We start from the raw sequence: 18756 nt of genomic DNA on the forward strand, positions 1-18756 counted from the left end.
CTTCTTCTACCATTCCAATACTATAATAGCTCGGCGGCGTTATAGGATTTATACAAAGCTTAAATCAACTCTGTCTGTCTGGTAAAAATTGTGTATATATTATAGCCTACACGACGTTACTTCTCTGACTCCCAATCTCGGATCAAGCTAAAAATTTTGCACAATCATTTCTTTTATTTAAATTGACATCACAAGAATCAGTAATAATAATAATAGGGGCATAATAAAAAAAAAGTTAATTAACTATAATATTGGTAGGCCCTATCTCGAACAAGGGAAAATGTACTTGACCGAATTAAGTAAGCGGAATTAGTTCCCTCTATATGTCGCCGCTAAGTAAGTTTGAAACACACTATTTAAAAAACAAAATAAAAAAAAAACACTATACAATCTTCCATTTTCATAAGCATCTTTCACTAGCAGAATGGTTAGTGTGTTGGCTTGTGCCATGAGTTCAAAGTCAGGTTGTGCCCCCCCCCTTTTTCTTCTTATTATGTTAAATGCTTTTAAAATTCACCCAGATATCCTCTTATTTCCCCCCCCCCCCATTTTTTCCAACTGGACCAGATAAGTGATAGGATCATTAATGCGTATTGAGAAAGCTAAAAGCATGAAATGGCGCTGAATAATAACAATTTAAACTCTTAAGGATAAAATTATTTGTAATCGCACAGATATATGTATATAGGCCTAATCTAAGTATATATGTTAATTGTTGGTCTAGAATCTAGATCTATTAATTTAATGTAATTTAATTACATCCCTGATCCAAAATAATTGATACTTTTACACTTCTTATAAGCTTTTTTTTTTTTAAAGTATTTTTATGTTTTTTCTTGTTAGTTATTTTAAAATTGAGCGCAGATATTATTTTTCAACAAATACCGTAGTGCGCAGAGGAAGGGGAGAGAAACGCCGATGGCATAATACTGGTATAGCTAGTTAATAGTGTATGCTTCATTGAGTTTATCCTTTATTTACTTCATGTGGATATTTTTTATGTACAGTCAGTAGAGTATTTCTAGCTAAACTTGACTCGTTGTCACCAAATCAACTGTATAAAGGATCAAGAATCCTTTATTTTAAAGATGCTTATGGAAAATGATGCAGTATGTGTATCGATACAGATCTACATCTATAAATATCTAGATATCTAATTTATTTTTAGTGTAGAGTGTAGATCTTAAATCTTGACAATAATGACAATATTGACAAATATTCACTGACAAACAATAAATAATGATTCAATAATCTAGACTAGAATAATCAAATCTATAGACTTCTATATCTAGATATATATATATACATTTAATACATTATATAGTAGTTTATTTAATTCGGACATTACATGAATTCGGACATTCACTGTTTTTTGTGGTCATTAAATAATTATTTTAATATGTATTAACTATTATAAAACTAGCGCTCTGTATACTATAATGTGCTTGTCCATTTTCCAATGATTCTGACCTAATTTCCTTCCATTTAGCTCTCTTTTTATGTAAGAAAAACGAATTTCAAATGTGTTAGTCAGGTTGTTGTTTTTTCCTATGTTACCCGGACGACTTTACCTCTTCCTAGAGTTAAGACTATATTTTTTGATTGGCTAAGTCTATACTAATGAGCCCGGCAATATTTATTCTGTTTTTGGAGCTAATTTATTTGATTCATAAGCCAAGTTTTCTAATTCCATACAAAAAAAAATTAATACGTTGTCCGAATTAAATTACAATTTTCTTACCAAAATTTATTTCGGACAGACAGTTTTGGACATCAATAAAATGATCTTATATTATATTTATTCGTTTTTTTGTTGTTTTTTTTAATAGAGAATAAATGGGCAAATGTTTGGAGTGAGCTTGGTACATTGAATGAAGTTAAATGCTTAGATCTAGACCTACTAGATAGATCTAGATTTATATAGAGAGAATATAGAGGATTCAGTTAGGCAAGAATGGCTATCGTAACCTGTAGGGGCCTACACTACTACGAAAGATCATCTGTATTAGAAATTTATTAAATTAATAAACAAACAAAAAACACAAACATTCAACACACATCTAATCATGCAAACCCCAAACATTCAACACACATAAAATAAACAAACATAAAATAAGTCTTAAAGTCGGTGCAGAAATCACTATCCCAGTGATCTAATTTTGGTAGAATAAGTGTGTTCATATTTTTATTTTTTGTGTTTGTATTTATGCATAGTTTGAAAACATCGTAATGATTTCATGTGAGGGGCTATGCCTGGGGATCTTAAAATTTAAATAATGTTAATATAGAATTAAAATCTGAGTTTATTGATGCCTAAATATAGAGACTGTTCGAAATAAATTATGGTCTCCGGAATCAAATAATGTGGGTCAAATGTGTCCGAAATAAATGAAAACACACGGCCTCTTTGACCTTAAATATAATAACAAATATAGGTTAGTGGAACAAATATAAGTAGTCATCCTTATTCTCCTTTAACTAAAGAAGATTTTGATACGTCATTTTCTTTTCTATGACAAACCATTGTAAAATAATGCGCTGTCAAAGTCAAACTTTCAAATTTGGGCCTACAGGTGTCCGAATAGCATTTATATATATAAACTACTCTAGATCTAGATTCTAGAATCCTAGATTCTAGATCTAGAATTAGTAGAATTCTAGATCTAGTAAATTTAAATCTAGCCAGATTTTAGTTTAGATATAGATCTAAATCTATATATACTTATATAATACAGACATTACTTCAAAAAGAAGATGATTATGTCATACGCATAATGGCTGCCTGGTCGTGCGGTTTGCGCGCTGGACTGTCGTTCACATTTATCGATGGTCGAGGGTTCAAACCCTGCCCGCTCCCATCCCCCGTCGTCCTGCGGGAGGTTTGGACTAGGAAGTAATTATCTTCAACTCTGAAGGAACATCCGAAACATGTAAAACATTTTAAAACATCTAGTCATGCATGACCTGCATGTTAATAAATGACTTAAATTCTGCTAAGTCACTGGTTTTCCTGGCTAGCTCAGGCAGCCCATTCCATGCTCTAATAACACTTGAGAAGAAGGAGCATTTGTACAAATTTTTCCTAGCATATGGAAGGAGGAATGTGCCTTTATCTTGTGTCTTTATTAGTATTTTATTAGATTTTGTTTTTGTATTTGAAGATTATGGTTCAGTGTTACTTTACTTCTGAGTCTTCTATCATAAAGGCTTTCCAAATTTAATGATTCTACTAAAGTTGTAACTCTAGTCAAATGTGAATATTCATTTGTTATGAATCTCACTGCTCTATTTTGTGTCTGTTCCAGTTTCTTAATGTTTTCTTGATTTGAGGGGTCCCAAACAGAGGATGCATATTTTATCATTCTATCAAAGTCGTCATAGAAGTAGAAAGAGTGCCATAAACAGACATACTGTGTTACAATAGTGTGACATGGTAAATGTTTGTTTGTTTTACATGTTTCGGATGATCCTTCAGAGTTGAAGATAATTTACTTCCTAGTCCTAACCTGCCACAGGACAACGAGGGATGACAGTGGGCAGGGTCTGAACCATAGCCATAGTTTCATAATCATAGACTAATATATATAGAGACTCGTCATAGGCTCACACTCTGGGCACATTTTAAAAATCATTTTATTATTAATTTAACTATAGATTTACTTTGAGGTCTTAGAATCTAAATCTAGAGTATAGTAGATACCTAGATCTAAGTCACAATTCTCGCATTTAACAGACATCAGTGAAAGTGAATACTGATCTATAGTATGAGCAATATCTAGCTAGACTAGAGGTAGATCTAGATCTAGTCTATCTAGAACTACAAGAATTAACTAAGTCTATACTATCTAGATCAAGATCTATTTTTCTATAGTTATCTACTTCACTGACTTGATGATTTACTGAGCAGTCACACTAAGACTTTTAGTTCTAGTCACTCTTCTTATATTTCTATTGCCGAATGAAGCACACGTTTCTCAATGACAATTTTGAGCTTATTTTGTTTTGCAGGTAGCAATAACAGAATATAATATAAGGCCTGCTAACAGCTGGCAAGCACAATAGTTATTTTTCTGAACACTGCCTTCTAAAATTAACTGGTTTTGACTGTTCTAATACCTAAGTAATTAAGAGTTACTAAGATAATTTAAAGTGGTGTCATGTTTTTCTTGTTCACAGTTTTTAACAGAGCTCACTAAACTGTTCCAAAAAGGAAAAACATCAGGCTCTGTCTGCATGACCATGAAAAGATGTAAGTGTTTTACTACATTCACAATTAATTGCACAGTCAAACCTCTTAATATCTATTTTGACAGAATCACATAAAATTGTAAGGAATATTCTGTTTGACATAAGTGAAAAAAAAGCTGTAATGAAAAACTTTAAAATATAACTGAAGTTTTAATATAACTGCATTTGATGTTCAGGTAATGAGGTTTGACTGTATACAAGAGACCTCACAAAGCAACTCTTTTAAAGCAGTAATTTTCTTCTCTCAATATGCAGATGATGGCAGATTAAAGCCGAAACCTAGAAATGGCAATGTCCCTGAGCCTAATGAATACAAATGTCTTGTCAGGGCTACACTTGGTAACAAAAAAATAACCACAGTGGTAAGATATTTTTATTGCTAATAATATTGTAGCTGTTTCAGAATTGAGAATAAACATGTTATTAAAACATAATTTTCTTTCTGCCTGTTTTTACAGATAAATCATAAAGATGTGACCAAGTTTCAAATGGTTGGTTGTGTTTTGCTTTTAAAGTTTTTTTTAAAAACATTTTTTTTAAAGAAAATCAAAATTTATTGAAGTATAATTCATCAGTTTCTGTGATTGGTTTAAGTTAGTGTTACAATTTAGGTGGTAATAGCCTGTTAGTTATCAATGTAGCCCAGTTGTTAGTTAAGTTCCCCTTCCGATCTATAGGACAGATGATGTTAAGGTCATCTGTTTCTGTGACCAACGGTTAACGAACAGGGTGTCATCCGGCCAGCACAACGACAACCGCCTTTTCCCAACGTAAGTCAGGTACCCATTATAGTTGGGTGGACTCTTGGGCGCCCTAAAAATCCAGAAATTAAAAATCCCAGTCTTCACTAAGGTTCGACTCAGGACCACTTGTTCAGAAGCCAAGCATTTAACCACTCAGCCACCATGCCCCCCTCCCCCCCAGGAGTTAGTATATCTATGTAGAATTCTGTCCTGCCTCTGGTTAGTTCATTAGCTATTGCTCATTCCTTATTAATGTTATTAGCTGTTATCCATTAGTCCATTGTATATTTAATAGTCATGGGCTAACTTGAATCAGCCTCCAAATATTAGTTTCCATTTGCTTAATGATGCAACAGTTTTATTTAGAAATACAAATGCCATAAGAAAACCCTCAAAAAACATCATCTTAAACCAGTTTATTGTTCAGATCACTTGTAGATATTTTACTAAAAAGATATTGGACAGTTAATCAACTTATAATTTTTAAACTTATGACCCAGTTATGGATATTAAATGCATTCATTATGTTTCAGGCATATGGGAATCTTTTGAAGGCCAACATTGATGGGTTGAAAAAGAAAGACAAAAAGGCAGCCAGAGGGAGGAAAAAAGCAAAGGCTACACAATAGTTTCATTCTAAATTAATTTAGGACAATTTTATATAACTTATTGGGTCTGGATAAATCTTTTTGGCATCTAATGTTTAAAAAAAAAAGAAGCAACAACAAAATTTTTTTTTAAATTTCTAATTATTATTTGCCTGAAACTTGCGCAGCTCATATTCACACATTAAGGGAAAAAAATTTAAGCCATTTTTAATATGGTAATCATGGAAGTTGTGAAACCAATGTTGTTTTAGAAGGATTCTATTCAAGTATTATATAAATAATTGAAATTAAATTTTATTTAAAAAGCATAGCTTCAAAAACTAGTTAACTTTCAATTGTGGAATTCTTAGATTGCATATTAAAGGCTGGATCTATTAGTGATGCATTTAAAATAGTGTACACATGGAAGACTATTCACACTTTGTGCTGTCAAAGTGGTTTGCTTTTTAAAATCATTTTGTTGTCCATTTCTTGTTATTTTTTATGTCATTGAATAAAATGTTGGCAACTGTATTGCTCTAAATCTATTAAACAAAATGGTTTTAAAAAATTATTTTAAACAATGATAATAACAGAACATAAAGGCATATTTATTTATGTTGTGGCTACTGCTGTATATAAATGTAGGTCTAATATTGTAATAGAGAGAGAATTCAAATTTTGTGTGTGTGTAACATCTTCAAATATCAATACAGCAGAGATTTGATAAGAGCCATGGAAAGGTCAAAACTCATTGGCTATCATAAGGCATTTAAAACTTTGATTTAATAGGTTTTATTATTTCTTGTTCAAGTATCATGTGATATTGATACCATGAAAAAGGCTTTTCAGTTGATTAGACTGTTTCTTTCTCAAGATAAGTGCAGTAAATAAATTGAAATTTAGCAATAATTAAAACAAATGGAAATTCATTAATTTCTTCAGTTTAAATGTGATGCTAATAATACATATGAGTATGTGTGCATGTATTGTAAAGGTAATGGATTGGATATTTCATTACTTTAATGAGAACATGTTTTATTCTTCTTTTCATAAATCAATAATTAACAATGGTGGTGTAATGTGTACATTTAAAATCATTTTTTTCTTCTTTTGATTGTATTTATCATTGAATATTACCAGTTCAAATGTTGTTTTTTTTCATTGAACATTTTTTGATTGTTCCTGAATGCAGTAAATAATCATTTAAAATATCAAGTCTCCTGTTTTCTTCCAATGGTGTACTTTTGGATGTTCATAACTTTTTCTTGTGTAAGTTTATGAGCTAAAACTCAAAAATGGTTTGAAAAACACTTTAACATCTTAAACTTGCAGACAGAATTATTTTTTTTTGAAGAAATTTTTAAAATGTATTGATTTTCTCCTTTAATATATGACCCAGTCGTTGTGAATTGTTTAATTAATAATTCTGGCTTATGCATTATGGACATTTCCCCCTGGATTGGGGTTAGCTGTGTATTAATTACCGGTATGAATTATGAGTTATCCATTACTCATAGTGGATGAGATTATAGCTTACATTAATTCACAAAGAAGTACACAACTTAAAATTTAAAAGAAAGAAAAAAAAACTTGTACTATAGCCTATAAGAAAGAAAAAAAAACAGCAACTCCTTCACACCCCCACACTCCCAATTAGTTAATGTCGAGAAATTAGGACAGAGCCAAAGGTTGAGTTCAGACAATATCAAACATTTTATGAGGTGGGCCTATTATTGGAAATAAGTCATTGGTAGACTTCAAGGTAGAGAAGGTATAGTCACAACACACAATTCATGCACACTCTGTCCTGAAAAAAAAAGTCTTATAAGCAACTAATGTGACCAGACGTCCCGCCTTCGACAGTCTGTCTCACTGTTCATAAAATGTAAGAGCGGGACAAGCGCTGTCACGCATTTCTCTACAAGGTCAATTAATGTCCCTCTTGAATTAAGAACCTGATTTAGAATATCACTTGTTAAGTCATTTCAAAGCAGAGGCGTAGCTAGCAAAAAATAGACAAATCATTGTAGTATCTTATACACACATAGGCTACATATATATATATAATTTGGGTTTTGATAAGGATAATAAGTGAAAATTAAGTTTTTGTATTAGAACATAAATTCGTCTTTGCATTTTATTCATACTGTTACGATTCTCTCTTCCTACTCAGGCCTTCTGTAAACACTGCTAAACACAACACATGGGGAGGGATATGTCAGTACAGGGGTCACCAAGATCGTTGGTCTAACAGGTCTCTTCATAGGGCTTTGAAGAGAAAGACTTGGGGTTTGGGTTTCAGGTTCACAGGAGGGGACATTGTGGCTAACATCATCTTCAGGCTTGCCCGGAGGGCAAACTAGTGGAGCAAGTTGGCAGCACTCCACTTGCAAAGGTCCCTCATCTTCAGCATCAGGCTCCAGTTCACTTACTTCACCATCACCAGGGCTTCTCACTCTGGTCTCGTCTGCTGGGTGCAGACCTTGCCGATGGGTTCCTTGGAGTTGGCGTTCTCCCTGCAAAGCTCGACACACAAAGTTCTTGCCAAACAGCTGGGTGCAGCCACCAGGATTCGAGTTCCTCCCATCAACACTGGCAGATTGACAGATGTCTTTAATGTCCTCAGCTACGAGCTTGGGGAAAGACACAACGTTGTCATGTTCTGTCTGGCTGATGGAGGCACTCAGATCAGGTACGTCTACAGCAAAAGCGTTGGTTGAGCTATTGTTCTCTTCTCTTGTTTCTTCACCTGTCTCTTTCTGCGAGTCGCCCTTGATCACATTCTGAAAGCCAGCCAACATCTGTTTTTGAAATGTGATCAAGAGCTCTATCACATAGATTTAGATCTCTATCTGTATGCTAGTGGCTATCTAAGTAAATAAGTATTAGAAGTTCTTGTTTTGGTTAAAATTCGGCTTATTATTACATTTTTATTCAATGAAAGCTGAAAATGCCTTTTTTTAATCGCCAGTAGGATTGGCGCTTTCAATATTGGATGACACATCGAAATGTCAATTTTGTCTGTTTTAAGATTTGCATCAGTTTTCAGAAGATTTTAATAATCTCAGGAGATTTTCATGACTTTTTCTTATATTTTATAATTTCAGGAGAATTCCAGGAACCCTTTAATAATAATTTAAAATGTTTTAATTTAATAATTTACACTTACAATTCGCATCGCGCGGGGCCTATTAAAGTGCGGGGCCCACTGCGGCCGCATAGGTGCCTACTTCGACTTAATCCTCCAGCGCCGTTCAGCGCATAGTGCGGCAGGCTCCCCAAAGAGATCGATTATAGGCGACTTCCACAGCATCTTCCCAGCTGGTGTCATAGATTTTAGGTCTTCTAAGAAGACACGACGCCATATTAAATGTGGACGGTCGTATTTGAATTTGGGTGGTGGATCTTGGTCTCCAGGCTAATTGATTTGGTATGCCGAAGCTGCATAATAATTTTAAAAAAAGTACCTACAAGCGTTGATCGCAATGTTGATTCTTGATCTAGCACAATTTAGATGTAGAGCCTACGGCAGCTTACCTGAAATCTATATTCAATGACAGAGAACGAATCAATCCTAAAAATGGAGGAAGGCCCGGGAAGGGGGTCACATGGACAGTGAGAAGGATTTTTTAGCGCTCAGAAGGACGTAATATGTAGACCTTATCTGCAAGATTTTTTTATTTTTTTTTTTGAGGGAAAAAAAAAAAAGTGACAATAAAAAGTTGATACTAGATGTTAGAATCGATATCTATGTAACATACTCGTGGTTTCATTTAATGCCACAAAAGGCTCGTTCGAAAATAAACGGCATGTTATAGAGCTAGTTGATCTATGCATGGAACTATACCATGACTATAATACTATGTATATCTAAGTGTTGACTGTTTGCTTTCACAGCACGTGTATTAAAAAACTCTAGCGCGCCTTCCTAACCATTTAGCACCAAATCAGCATTTCATGTCAGAAACAAAAAATGGCGGTCAGTCGTGAAAATTGCGACGAAAATTTTATTAATTATGTCGCCAAAATGAGATTTTCGTAAGTATAAAAATCCTGCCCAATCTGAGCGCTAGATGACATATCTCTTCTTGTTTGAGTGTCCATAACTATGTTAAAGAGTCGAGTCGAAGCCGCATTGGACCAGTAGCCGTACATAGAGTAGAACTGTTACTATCTAATCAGTAATCTATCCAATAACTAAGCAGAGTACACGTTGTGGTCTCCAACTATTTATTTAGCATAGGCATATACGACTGAACTCATGGATACGAGTAGGACGTGATAACTCTTTTGAAGGAATATTATAATTTATTAGATAAGATCTGTAGTTTTGGACTTTTGGATTTCTCTCAAAGGACACACATGTGAAATGAGTCTTCTTCACCAAACTCGCTTTCATTGTATTTAAAATAGGCCTACTCCTTCAGCGAAACAGAAAGACAACTTCGAGCTTTACCTATTTTTTGTAGATCTAGTCTAGTAAGCTCAAGCTTTGCTGAAAGCTAGAATAAAAAAATAAATAAACAAAAAGTAGAGATGCCCCTATACTTCTGCAGGAGTCTTTACTTATTATCAGCAACTTTTAAGAGTCTTTTGTATATGTAATGACCGTTTTCACAATACCTATATTCAGCTGGTACCTTCTTGGCAACTTCGAGGGGGGGGGGGGAACCTGAGTGGGAAAAACCTGGACACGGATCCAGAAAAACTTGAAAAAGGCTCTAGAAATTTGACTGTTGATTGTACAATCGTTGGGAAAAGAATTACTACTCGTTGGTCACACTGGGAAAATTCTAGTTTGATAATAATAATTTTCAAAGTATAAAAATAATTAAATTTATATTAGGCCAGAGAAATTGGAAATATTTATCTCCGACGGACTATTTTCATTGAAAAGTCTAACAAATTAATGAACATTTTACGCATCGTCTTCTAAGTCAAGATCTAAAGGACTATCATTGGAATATTATAAAGTCTAATAAATCTAAATATTTGCTTAACCAGGATTCTTTCTCGAGGGAGGGGGGAAATGGGGTGAGTTAAAAATATTCAATTTTAAAAAAATCTAACAATTTTTAGTTAATAAGAGAAAAAACATTCGCTCTATACTTTGTAAAGGAGGTGGTGTTATTTTTTTATTAGTAATTTTGAAAATGTTTTTCTTATTATAGCCAATTTAATTGTGGGCGCTGAATCTTGTAATGTATTTCTTTTCCTGTTTTCTGCATATTTGTAATGTATTTCTTTTCCTGTGTTTTGTATATTTGTAATATATTTCTTTTCCTGTGTTCTGTATGTTTGTAATGTATTTCTTTTCCTTTGTTCTGTATGTTTGTAATATATTTCTTTTCCTGTGTTCTGTGTGTTTGTAATGTATTTCTTTTCCTGTGTTCTGTATGTTTGTAATGTATTTCTTTTCCTGTGTTCTGTAAGTTTGTAATGTATTTCTTTTCCTGTGTTCTGTATGTTTGTAATGTATTTCTTTTCCTGTGTTCTGTAAGTTTGTAATGTATTTCTTTTCCTGTGTTCTGTATGTTTGTAATGTATTTCTTTTCCTGTGTTCTGTAAGTTTGTAATGTATTTCTTTTCCTTTGTTCTGTAAGTTTGTAATGTATTTCTTTTCCTTTGTTCTGTAAGTTTGTAATGTATTTCTTTTCCTGTGTTCTGTGTGATTGTAATGTATTTCTTTTCCTGTGTTCTGTATGTTTTTAATGTATTTCTTTTCCTGTGTTCTGTAATTTCGTAGTGTATTTCTTTTCCTGTGTTCTGTATGTTTGTAATGTATTTCTTTTCCTGTGTTCTGTATGTTTGTAATGTATTTATTTTCCTTTGTTCTGTATGTTTGTAATGTATTTCTTTTCCTGTGTTCTGTATGTTTGTAATGTATTTCTTTTCCTGTGTTCTGTAAGTTTGTAATGTATTTCTTTTCCTGTGTTCTGTATGTTTGTAATGTATTTCTTTTCCTGTGTTGTGTATGTTTGTAATGTATTTCTTTTCCTGTGTTCTGTATGTTTGTAATTTCTTTCTTTTTCTTTGTTCTGTAAGTTTGTAATGTATTTCTTTTCCTGTGTTCTGTATGTTTGTAATGTATTTCTTTTCCTTTGTTCTGTGATTTCGTAGTGTATTTCTTTTCCTGTGTTCTGTATGTTTTTAATGTATTTCTTTTCCTTTGTTCTGTAAGTTTGTAATGTATTTCTTTTCCTGTGTTCTGTATGTTTGTAATGTATTTCTTTTCCTGTGTTCTGTATGTTTGTAATGTATTTCTTTTCCTTTGTTCTGTAAGTTTGTAATATATTTCTTTTCCTTTGTTCTGTAAGTTTGTAATGTATTTCTTTTACTTTGTTCTGTAAGTTTGTAATGTATTTCTTTTCCTGTGTTCTGTATGTTTGTAATGTATTTCTTTTCCTGTGTTCTGTATGTTTGTAATGTATTTCTTTTCCTTTGTTCTGTAAGTTTGTAATGTATTTCTTTTCCTTTGTTCTGTAAGTTTGTAATGTATCTTTTCCTTTGTTCTGTAAGTTTGTAATGTATTTCTTTTCCCGTGTTCTGTGTGTCTGTAATGTATTTCTTTTCCTGTGTTCTGTAAGTTTGTAATGTATTTTTTTTCCTGTGTTCTGTATGTTTGTAATGTATTTCTTTTCCTGTGTTCTGCATGTTTGAAGTAAAGAAATGATCAACAAAGAGAACATGATTCATCGCAAAATCTGGCCAAATAGATGGGGTTACATTGCACCAATCTATAACGAGGTAAGGGGCTCAGTAATTGTGTATTGCTTTTTACAAAACCTCCATTTAACTCGTACCTTCGTGGAAACTTGTAGGCGAAACCTTTAACCTAGGTGGAAACGGATCTAACGATTTTCCTAGAAATTTGACAGTTGATGTATATCGTTGGGAAAGAACAACAATAACACAGAATAAAAACGCAAAATTATTAAATTAGGTGTTATAATAAATGAAAAATTGTCATGGAATCACCATATTGTTGAAAGTATCAAAAAAAATCAAACAAAGCATTAGGGTTTATTAAAAGAAATTTCTATAAATCAAATAGCCTAAGAACATAAAACTAAAATGTTATTTAACCTTGGTTAGGCCAATAATAGAATATGCATCCTCTGTTTGGGACCCCTCAACTCAAGAAAACAATAAGAAACTGGAACAGACAAAAAAATAGAGCAGTGAGATTCATAACAAACGAATATTCCCATTTGACTAGAATAACACTTTTGATAAAATCACTTAATTTATAAATCATTCAGGAGAGAAGACTCAATAGTAAAGTCGCAATTATAAACAAAACACTGAACCATAATCTTCAAATACAAAATAAAATCTAATAAAATACTTAGAAAGACACAATAAAGATAAAGGCACATTCCTCGTTCTATATGCTAGGACAAATTTGTACAAATGCTCCTTCTTCCCTAGTGATATTAGAATGAGTTGCCTGAGCCAGCCAGGGAATACATGTGACTTGGCAGAACTTAAGTCATTGGTTAACATGCATGACTAGATGCATGACGCGAAGGACGTAGGCCTAGGCCTATTTTTAAAGTAACGTCTGTATTATATAAGATAAGAAGATAAAATTACTCGCTCGTTGGCCACACTGGGAAAACTCTACTTTGACCGTTAAAATTTAAATAAATAGATTTAAATTTGGCTAGAGAACTAAAAAATATTTTTCTTAAATGAGCTACTTGCCTTCCAGTATTTCCGCATTCATTCAAGATTTTAATAACTTAATGTTCAGGACAATGTTGCGCATCGTCTACTTATTTAAGTTTAGATCTAAAGGTCTACCATTGGAATATTAAAAAGTTTAGTAGATCTATACATTTAGCTTAACCAGGATTCTGACTAACATAATTCATTAGTTATTAAGAGAAAAATAATCGCTCATTAAGTTGTATAAAGGAGGTATTGTCTTTTTTTATATAAAGTATCTAATGTTTAGGCTACCTTGTTGATATGAAAATTATATGTGTGTCTATGTATGTGTAATCTTACAGGAAATTCATCAAAATCATATACATTTTCTAATATATTGCCTGCATGTAGCAAGTGCTTCTGGGAGTTATTTGTGTGCGTGTGTTTGTTCCAGATGACTGAACAGCTAGAGAAAGGAAAGAGAAAGCCACTGCCATCTCAAGTAGTGCGTGTTGATCCTGACGATTTCTCTCATGTTTGGCCCAATCAAGATTTACGTGGGTAGGTAGGACATCCTGACATTGGCAGAAATAATTTGAATTAATTTGTTAATCATCATCATTTATAAAATAATATTCATAAAGGTCTATATTCGCGTCTGTGTGTGTGTAAGGTATTTTCTTTAGCTGTGTTAAGATCTTTACCGTCTGTCCCATGGGCGTAGCCAGGGGGGGGTCTGAATTTAGTGACTGATTTTTTGCTTTGGTTTTGTTTATTTTAGGTGAGATTTTAATACTAAACCATTATTTGCCCCAGCACAGCCAAGGGGGTTTTAAACTCAAAACCCCCTTGGCTGTGCTGGGGGTTTAACCAAGGGGTTTTGCATTTAAATCCCCCTCTTCTATAAAACAAAACAAAATGCAAACGACAATCCCCTAATTCCACCAAAAAGCACAGCTAAGGAAGATTTTGATTTTAAATCCCCCTCCAAAATTTACGATAAAACCCCCTCTTCAATATATAAAAAGCAAATTACACACTCAAAATTCTATGAGCGTAGCCAAAGGGATATTGAGTTTAAACTTCCCTCAGTGGGGTTTGAAGATAAAAAAAATTCCTCTTCAATATAAAAAAAAAAAGAAAACCAAATTACACACTCAAAATTCTTTGAGTGTAACCAAAGGGGGGTTTGAGTTTAAACCCCCCTCCAGTGGGGTTTGAAGCTAAAAAAATACCTCTACAATATATATATATATATATATAAAACAAATTACACTTTCTAAAATCTATGAGCGTAGCCAAAGGGCTTTGGAGTTTAAACCCCAGTTCAGCGGGGTTTGAAACTAAAAAATACCTCTTCAATATAAAAGCAAATTACACACTAAAATTCTTTAAGCGTAGCCAAGCCAATGGGGGCTATTAAGTTTAAACCCCCCTCCTCCAGATGGCTTTTAAGAAAAAGTTTACCCCCCCCCCCGAAGATTTTGAGTTTTAAATCCCCATACAGAGAGTTTTGAGGTTGAAAACCTCTCTCTTCGATATTATTCTAATGCAAACTACAGTCACCAAATTCTATGAGCGTAGCTAAATTGGGTTTTGAATTTTAAAAAACAAAAAAAAAAACTCCAGAGATTTTTTAGTTTAGTTTAGGCCCCAACAGATGCTTTTGACGATAAAACTTCCCTTTTCGATATAAAATCTAAAGCAAACTACAGTCACCTAATTCCAACAGCGAAGTCAAGAGAGGTTACAAATTTCTACCAGTTGCTGGGCTCCATTAATAAAATGCAGTGAATAGTCATCTGCCGAAATTGAAAAAGACTAAATGTGGTTCAACAAAGATGGCTAGGGCGGATTTTAGGAGTCAGTTATAGAGATCGGGTTTCAATCAAGGAAATCCTATGCCGAACTGGGAGTCGACCCCTTAGTAAGGTGACAGAGCGTCGATGAGGTTTGCGGGACATGTTCTCCGACAAAATGAATTACGCATTATAAGAGTTGCAATGACATCCAACTTAGCGCCACACATTCTCGGAGGTCCTCAGAGCATTAGGGAAGAGGCTTCAGACCTTGCCATTGACAGATTTTTGTGGAAACAGCTTGCCGACCAATGCGCCAAACGACGGGGGAGGATCTAAGTCAGTTAGAATAGAACATTAGGTTTTTGAACTAAAACTTTTTAATAGCAATGCAATGTAGATACCTCAGATTATGCATTTCGTTGGCTTTCAATACCAGAAATAGTGCTTGCCGGTGGGGCTCCCAGCTCTCCCCCAGATCCCCTTGCTGGCAATGGCGGGAAGTCTACAATTTTTCCCCTAACTCCAGGAAGAACCTATTTTAGGGTACAATAAACGTATTCCGAAAGAATGAGATCAGAGTAATTATGTGTGTACACAAACACACATACACACATATATATTTCTTTTTTTTTTGGCCCGGGGGGGGGGGTAGAAGAAAAAAAATCCCTCCCCCCTTTCCCCAAAAAAACTCCCCCGAAAAAAAAATCCTGGCTACGCCCATGGTCTGTCTGTGTGCATGCTACTCTACTTTTTTTGTTTCGAAGTTCTACTTTCTGTTCTATCTGCACGGTGGAAATGAAACGTCTACTTCTTCTATGGTTTTAGATCTAGCCATGATTATATCATAAGCAGTGATTCTCAAAGATTCCAAAATCATCTTTATTAAGAATATCTCATTGATCTTCGATAGTACGTTTTTAACGGCTCCCTGGTCGTGTGGAATGCGCTCTGGACTGTCGTTCAATGGTCCCGGGTTCGAATCTGCTCGCCGTCTTCTCTCGCCAGCTTGCGAGAGGGCGAACTAGGATGTTGGCTAAAAATCTTCATTCGAAATATGTAAAATAAACGAAACAAGAAACTGGATTTTGTTTTTCTTCACGAGAATTGAGTTTCTTGTATCGTCTGGATTTGTTTGTTTGCTTATTCCTGTAAATTTGAACTATATGAAAAGTATTTGGCTGAGGATAGAGGTCTCAGCCCAGTCCAATTATGCAGTTAAAAAGTAATTTAAACTCCGTCTGAAACTCAGGAAATTTTGTTTCGCTAGCCTACAGGTAACGGTGCGAGATATATATTTTTGTGTGGGTCGTGATCATCTGGTTCTATACTCTTAGTGAATGTCCTTTTCATGACAGTAATAGTAAATAACTTACCACTAGACTACATAGTCACCCGTGACCAGTTATAGCTGATTGCCGCCAAGGATATAAAACGATTATAATTAACATAAGGATGTGATAGTAAATGTTATTGTCTTGTCAGCCCCGTCCTGTTATTGTAAACCAGTAACCCACATTGCTGGCATGTTGAAAGAATGTGCTAATTAACAGATAGGGGGGATAATTGAATTCCTTTTAGGCCTTTTAGGTGGGAAGCGTGGTCGAGAGGCTAAGTGCGCTTGGCTACCTAGAAGGGGGCTCGAGGTTCGACACCCGACTCGGGCAGAGTTGCGTTTACTGAGCGTCACGGAAAACCAACTCCTAGATACCCCCTCCCCCCCCCCCCCACCGGTCCACAAATGAGATTGGACCAAAGCGCTCTGAGCATGCTATAAGCATGAAAGTAGCGCTATATAAAAGCTATAATAATAATAATAATAATAATAATATACATGAACGATCTAACTTGAATAAAGCAGCATTTAAACAGACAAGAAAGTGTTTGTTAGTCTCTACTAGCCTACTATTACAAAGGACGTGATGCCCTAGCTACAGAGGACACTTGTTCGAATCTGAATTTTTAGTGCGCATAACTCAAAGAGTAGTTTATCTTTGTACTTAAAGTGGTTGCTAGTCGATTTGATTTTAACCGTTGGAAATAGATTTTTATTTTAAACTCACATATTTTACTTGAAAGGTCTTTATAATAAATGAATTTAAGCCTTGGTATGGAGTACAGTTTTCAAATATTGCTAACGTTATGTAATTTGTTTAGTTCGCCTAGCCAGCTTTCTATCAGTTTAATTTCATGACTCATGCTTGGAACAATGTTTCAGTTTTGAACCAAAAGATACAGTGCCTCCCGTAAGGTCAAGCAGAATGTATGGATGGAAGATCGGCAAGGGCATTGTGGACAGAACTGACCAATGGGTGAAACCACGAAGTCGGTATAACATGTACAAAGATCTGGGATGGAAGGAGGACTGCCTCTGGTGATTAGCTTGCGGATTGTTTGATCAGTACTTGAACAGGGCAGAATGATACTTGATTCAAGCTCGGTGTTGTTACTCTATGTTGATCAATCCGTGGTCATTTAAACATTAAATAGCAATAATTGTTGTTGAACATCTAAAAAACAAATAAATAGAAACATATTTTCTGGTAACATTGTCATTTCTTTTTAAAGTGGATCAAAATTTCAAACTTAAGGTAATCACCTTCTGAGACAATAAAACTTGCTACTCTGTCTAATATGTAGTCTTAAGCCTTCATCAAATCTCAGGGACGCGCTAGCTGCCTAACACACGCACTGCACCAATCTGCCACAACACAACACATCATTTCCATCTTTTAAAGACTTTTTCGTCTCTTCAGCATCGGCGGACTCATATCAGCCTCAGGGCAAATGTGTTTTATCTTAACATGACACTTAATATTAAACTCAAGATTAGTCAAGAAAATGATATGTTACAAAATTGTTTATATTGAGACCAATCGTTATAGAAGACCTGAACCCTGACCTTCAACGTCACAACATGTAGGCGGCAGTCTAGACCATGTCACAGGTCTCTACCCAGAATACTGTCTACATTGTTAGGCCTACTAGTACGGTTTAACGTTGTTGTTGTTTTTTCTTTTTGACAGAAAATGTAATTTAAACCAGATTATATTTTGTTCAAATAGCAAAATAAATAAATAAAATAAGATAATGTCGCAAGTACATAAATAATAAATATTGATTAATTTTTTAAGTACATGGACAATATGTCGGCCTAGCGACCATTTACTAAACGTTTGTGTATGTTCACTCAAAGATGTAATTATTGTCAAGAATATTTAGACTTTAATTTAATCCTTTTTTCTTAATGTGAAAAATAAAACAAAACTTAACATTTCGAAACAATTCTCTAAGAATAAGAAATAAGGTTTTCAACATAGTTCTGAAGTAGTTTTGTCAATAGATCTCAACATAGGTTACCAGATAGGTTCTAGTGGAGGCAAACCTTTAGGAATAAGAAGGACACTCTATTTATATGTTAGAAGTACGAAGACTCCCGTCGTGGTGCTCAGCCGCAGCCTCAACATGGCGAGAGGAGTCAAATAAAAGTGGTTGCTGGTCGATTTGATCGTTATCCTTTCATCTTCAGCTGTATTTTGTTTTTTGGACTGTTGGGGCACCACAAATGGTCCCTGGACCGTCTCTCACCATTCTTCTCTATCTTTTGATAGGATCAGAGTTTCTTTTATTTATATTTCCTTCCATTATTTGATGTTTCCTTCTAGTCGCATCTTTTTTTCTGCTTCTCCATTTTGTCCTGGTATGTTCTCTGCAGAAAGGTCT

The 18756-nt window shown here is 34.3% G+C and overlaps 2 protein-coding genes across 2 annotated transcripts; both read left to right on the forward strand.

Annotated features, from left to right (window-relative positions):
* The first annotated feature begins 951 nt into the window (after positions 1-951).
* On the forward strand, positions 952-6796 carry LOC106056929 (signal recognition particle 14 kDa protein-like). The gene is made up of 5 exons (XM_013213861.2): positions 952-1109; positions 4177-4249; positions 4504-4610; positions 4707-4739; positions 5525-6796. The coding sequence occupies exons 1-5, from the start codon at positions 1089-1091 to the stop codon at positions 5618-5620; spliced, it is 330 nt and encodes a 109-aa protein (XP_013069315.1). The 5' UTR covers positions 952-1088; the 3' UTR covers positions 5621-6796.
* Positions 6797-9484: 2688 nt separating this feature from the next.
* LOC106062765 (uncharacterized) lies at positions 9485-17573 on the forward strand. Its single transcript, XM_056023531.1, has 4 exons — positions 9485-9619; positions 12244-12328; positions 13689-13795; positions 17252-17573. The coding sequence occupies exons 1-4, from the start codon at positions 9555-9557 to the stop codon at positions 17409-17411; spliced, it is 417 nt and encodes a 138-aa protein (XP_055879506.1). The 5' UTR covers positions 9485-9554; the 3' UTR covers positions 17412-17573.
* Positions 17574-18756: the final 1183 nt, after the last annotated feature.

This window comes from Biomphalaria glabrata, chromosome 3, assembly GCF_947242115.1.
Source record: "Biomphalaria glabrata chromosome 3, xgBioGlab47.1, whole genome shotgun sequence".
Classification (NCBI taxonomy): Eukaryota; Metazoa; Mollusca; class Gastropoda; family Planorbidae; genus Biomphalaria; species Biomphalaria glabrata.

Coding starts and splice junctions, on each gene's coding strand:
- LOC106056929 (XM_013213861.2), top strand. CDS start 1,089: ATGCTTATGGAAAATGATGCA. Junction 4,611..4,706: donor ACAAAAAAATAACCACAGTG/GTAAGATATTTT, acceptor CTGTTTTTACAG/ATAAATCATAAAGATGTGAC. Junction 4,740..5,524: donor ATGTGACCAAGTTTCAAATG/GTTGGTTGTGTT, acceptor ATTATGTTTCAG/GCATATGGGAATCTTTTGAA.
- LOC106062765 (XM_056023531.1), top strand. CDS start 9,555: ATGGCGGTCAGTCGTGAAAATTGCGACGAAAATTTTATTAATTATGTC. Junction 9,620..12,243: donor GTCGCCAAAATGAGATTTTC/GTAAGTATAAAA, acceptor GCATGTTTGAAG/TAAAGAAATGATCAACAAAG. Junction 13,796..17,251: donor CCCAATCAAGATTTACGTGG/GTAGGTAGGACA, acceptor ACAATGTTTCAG/TTTTGAACCAAAAGATACAG.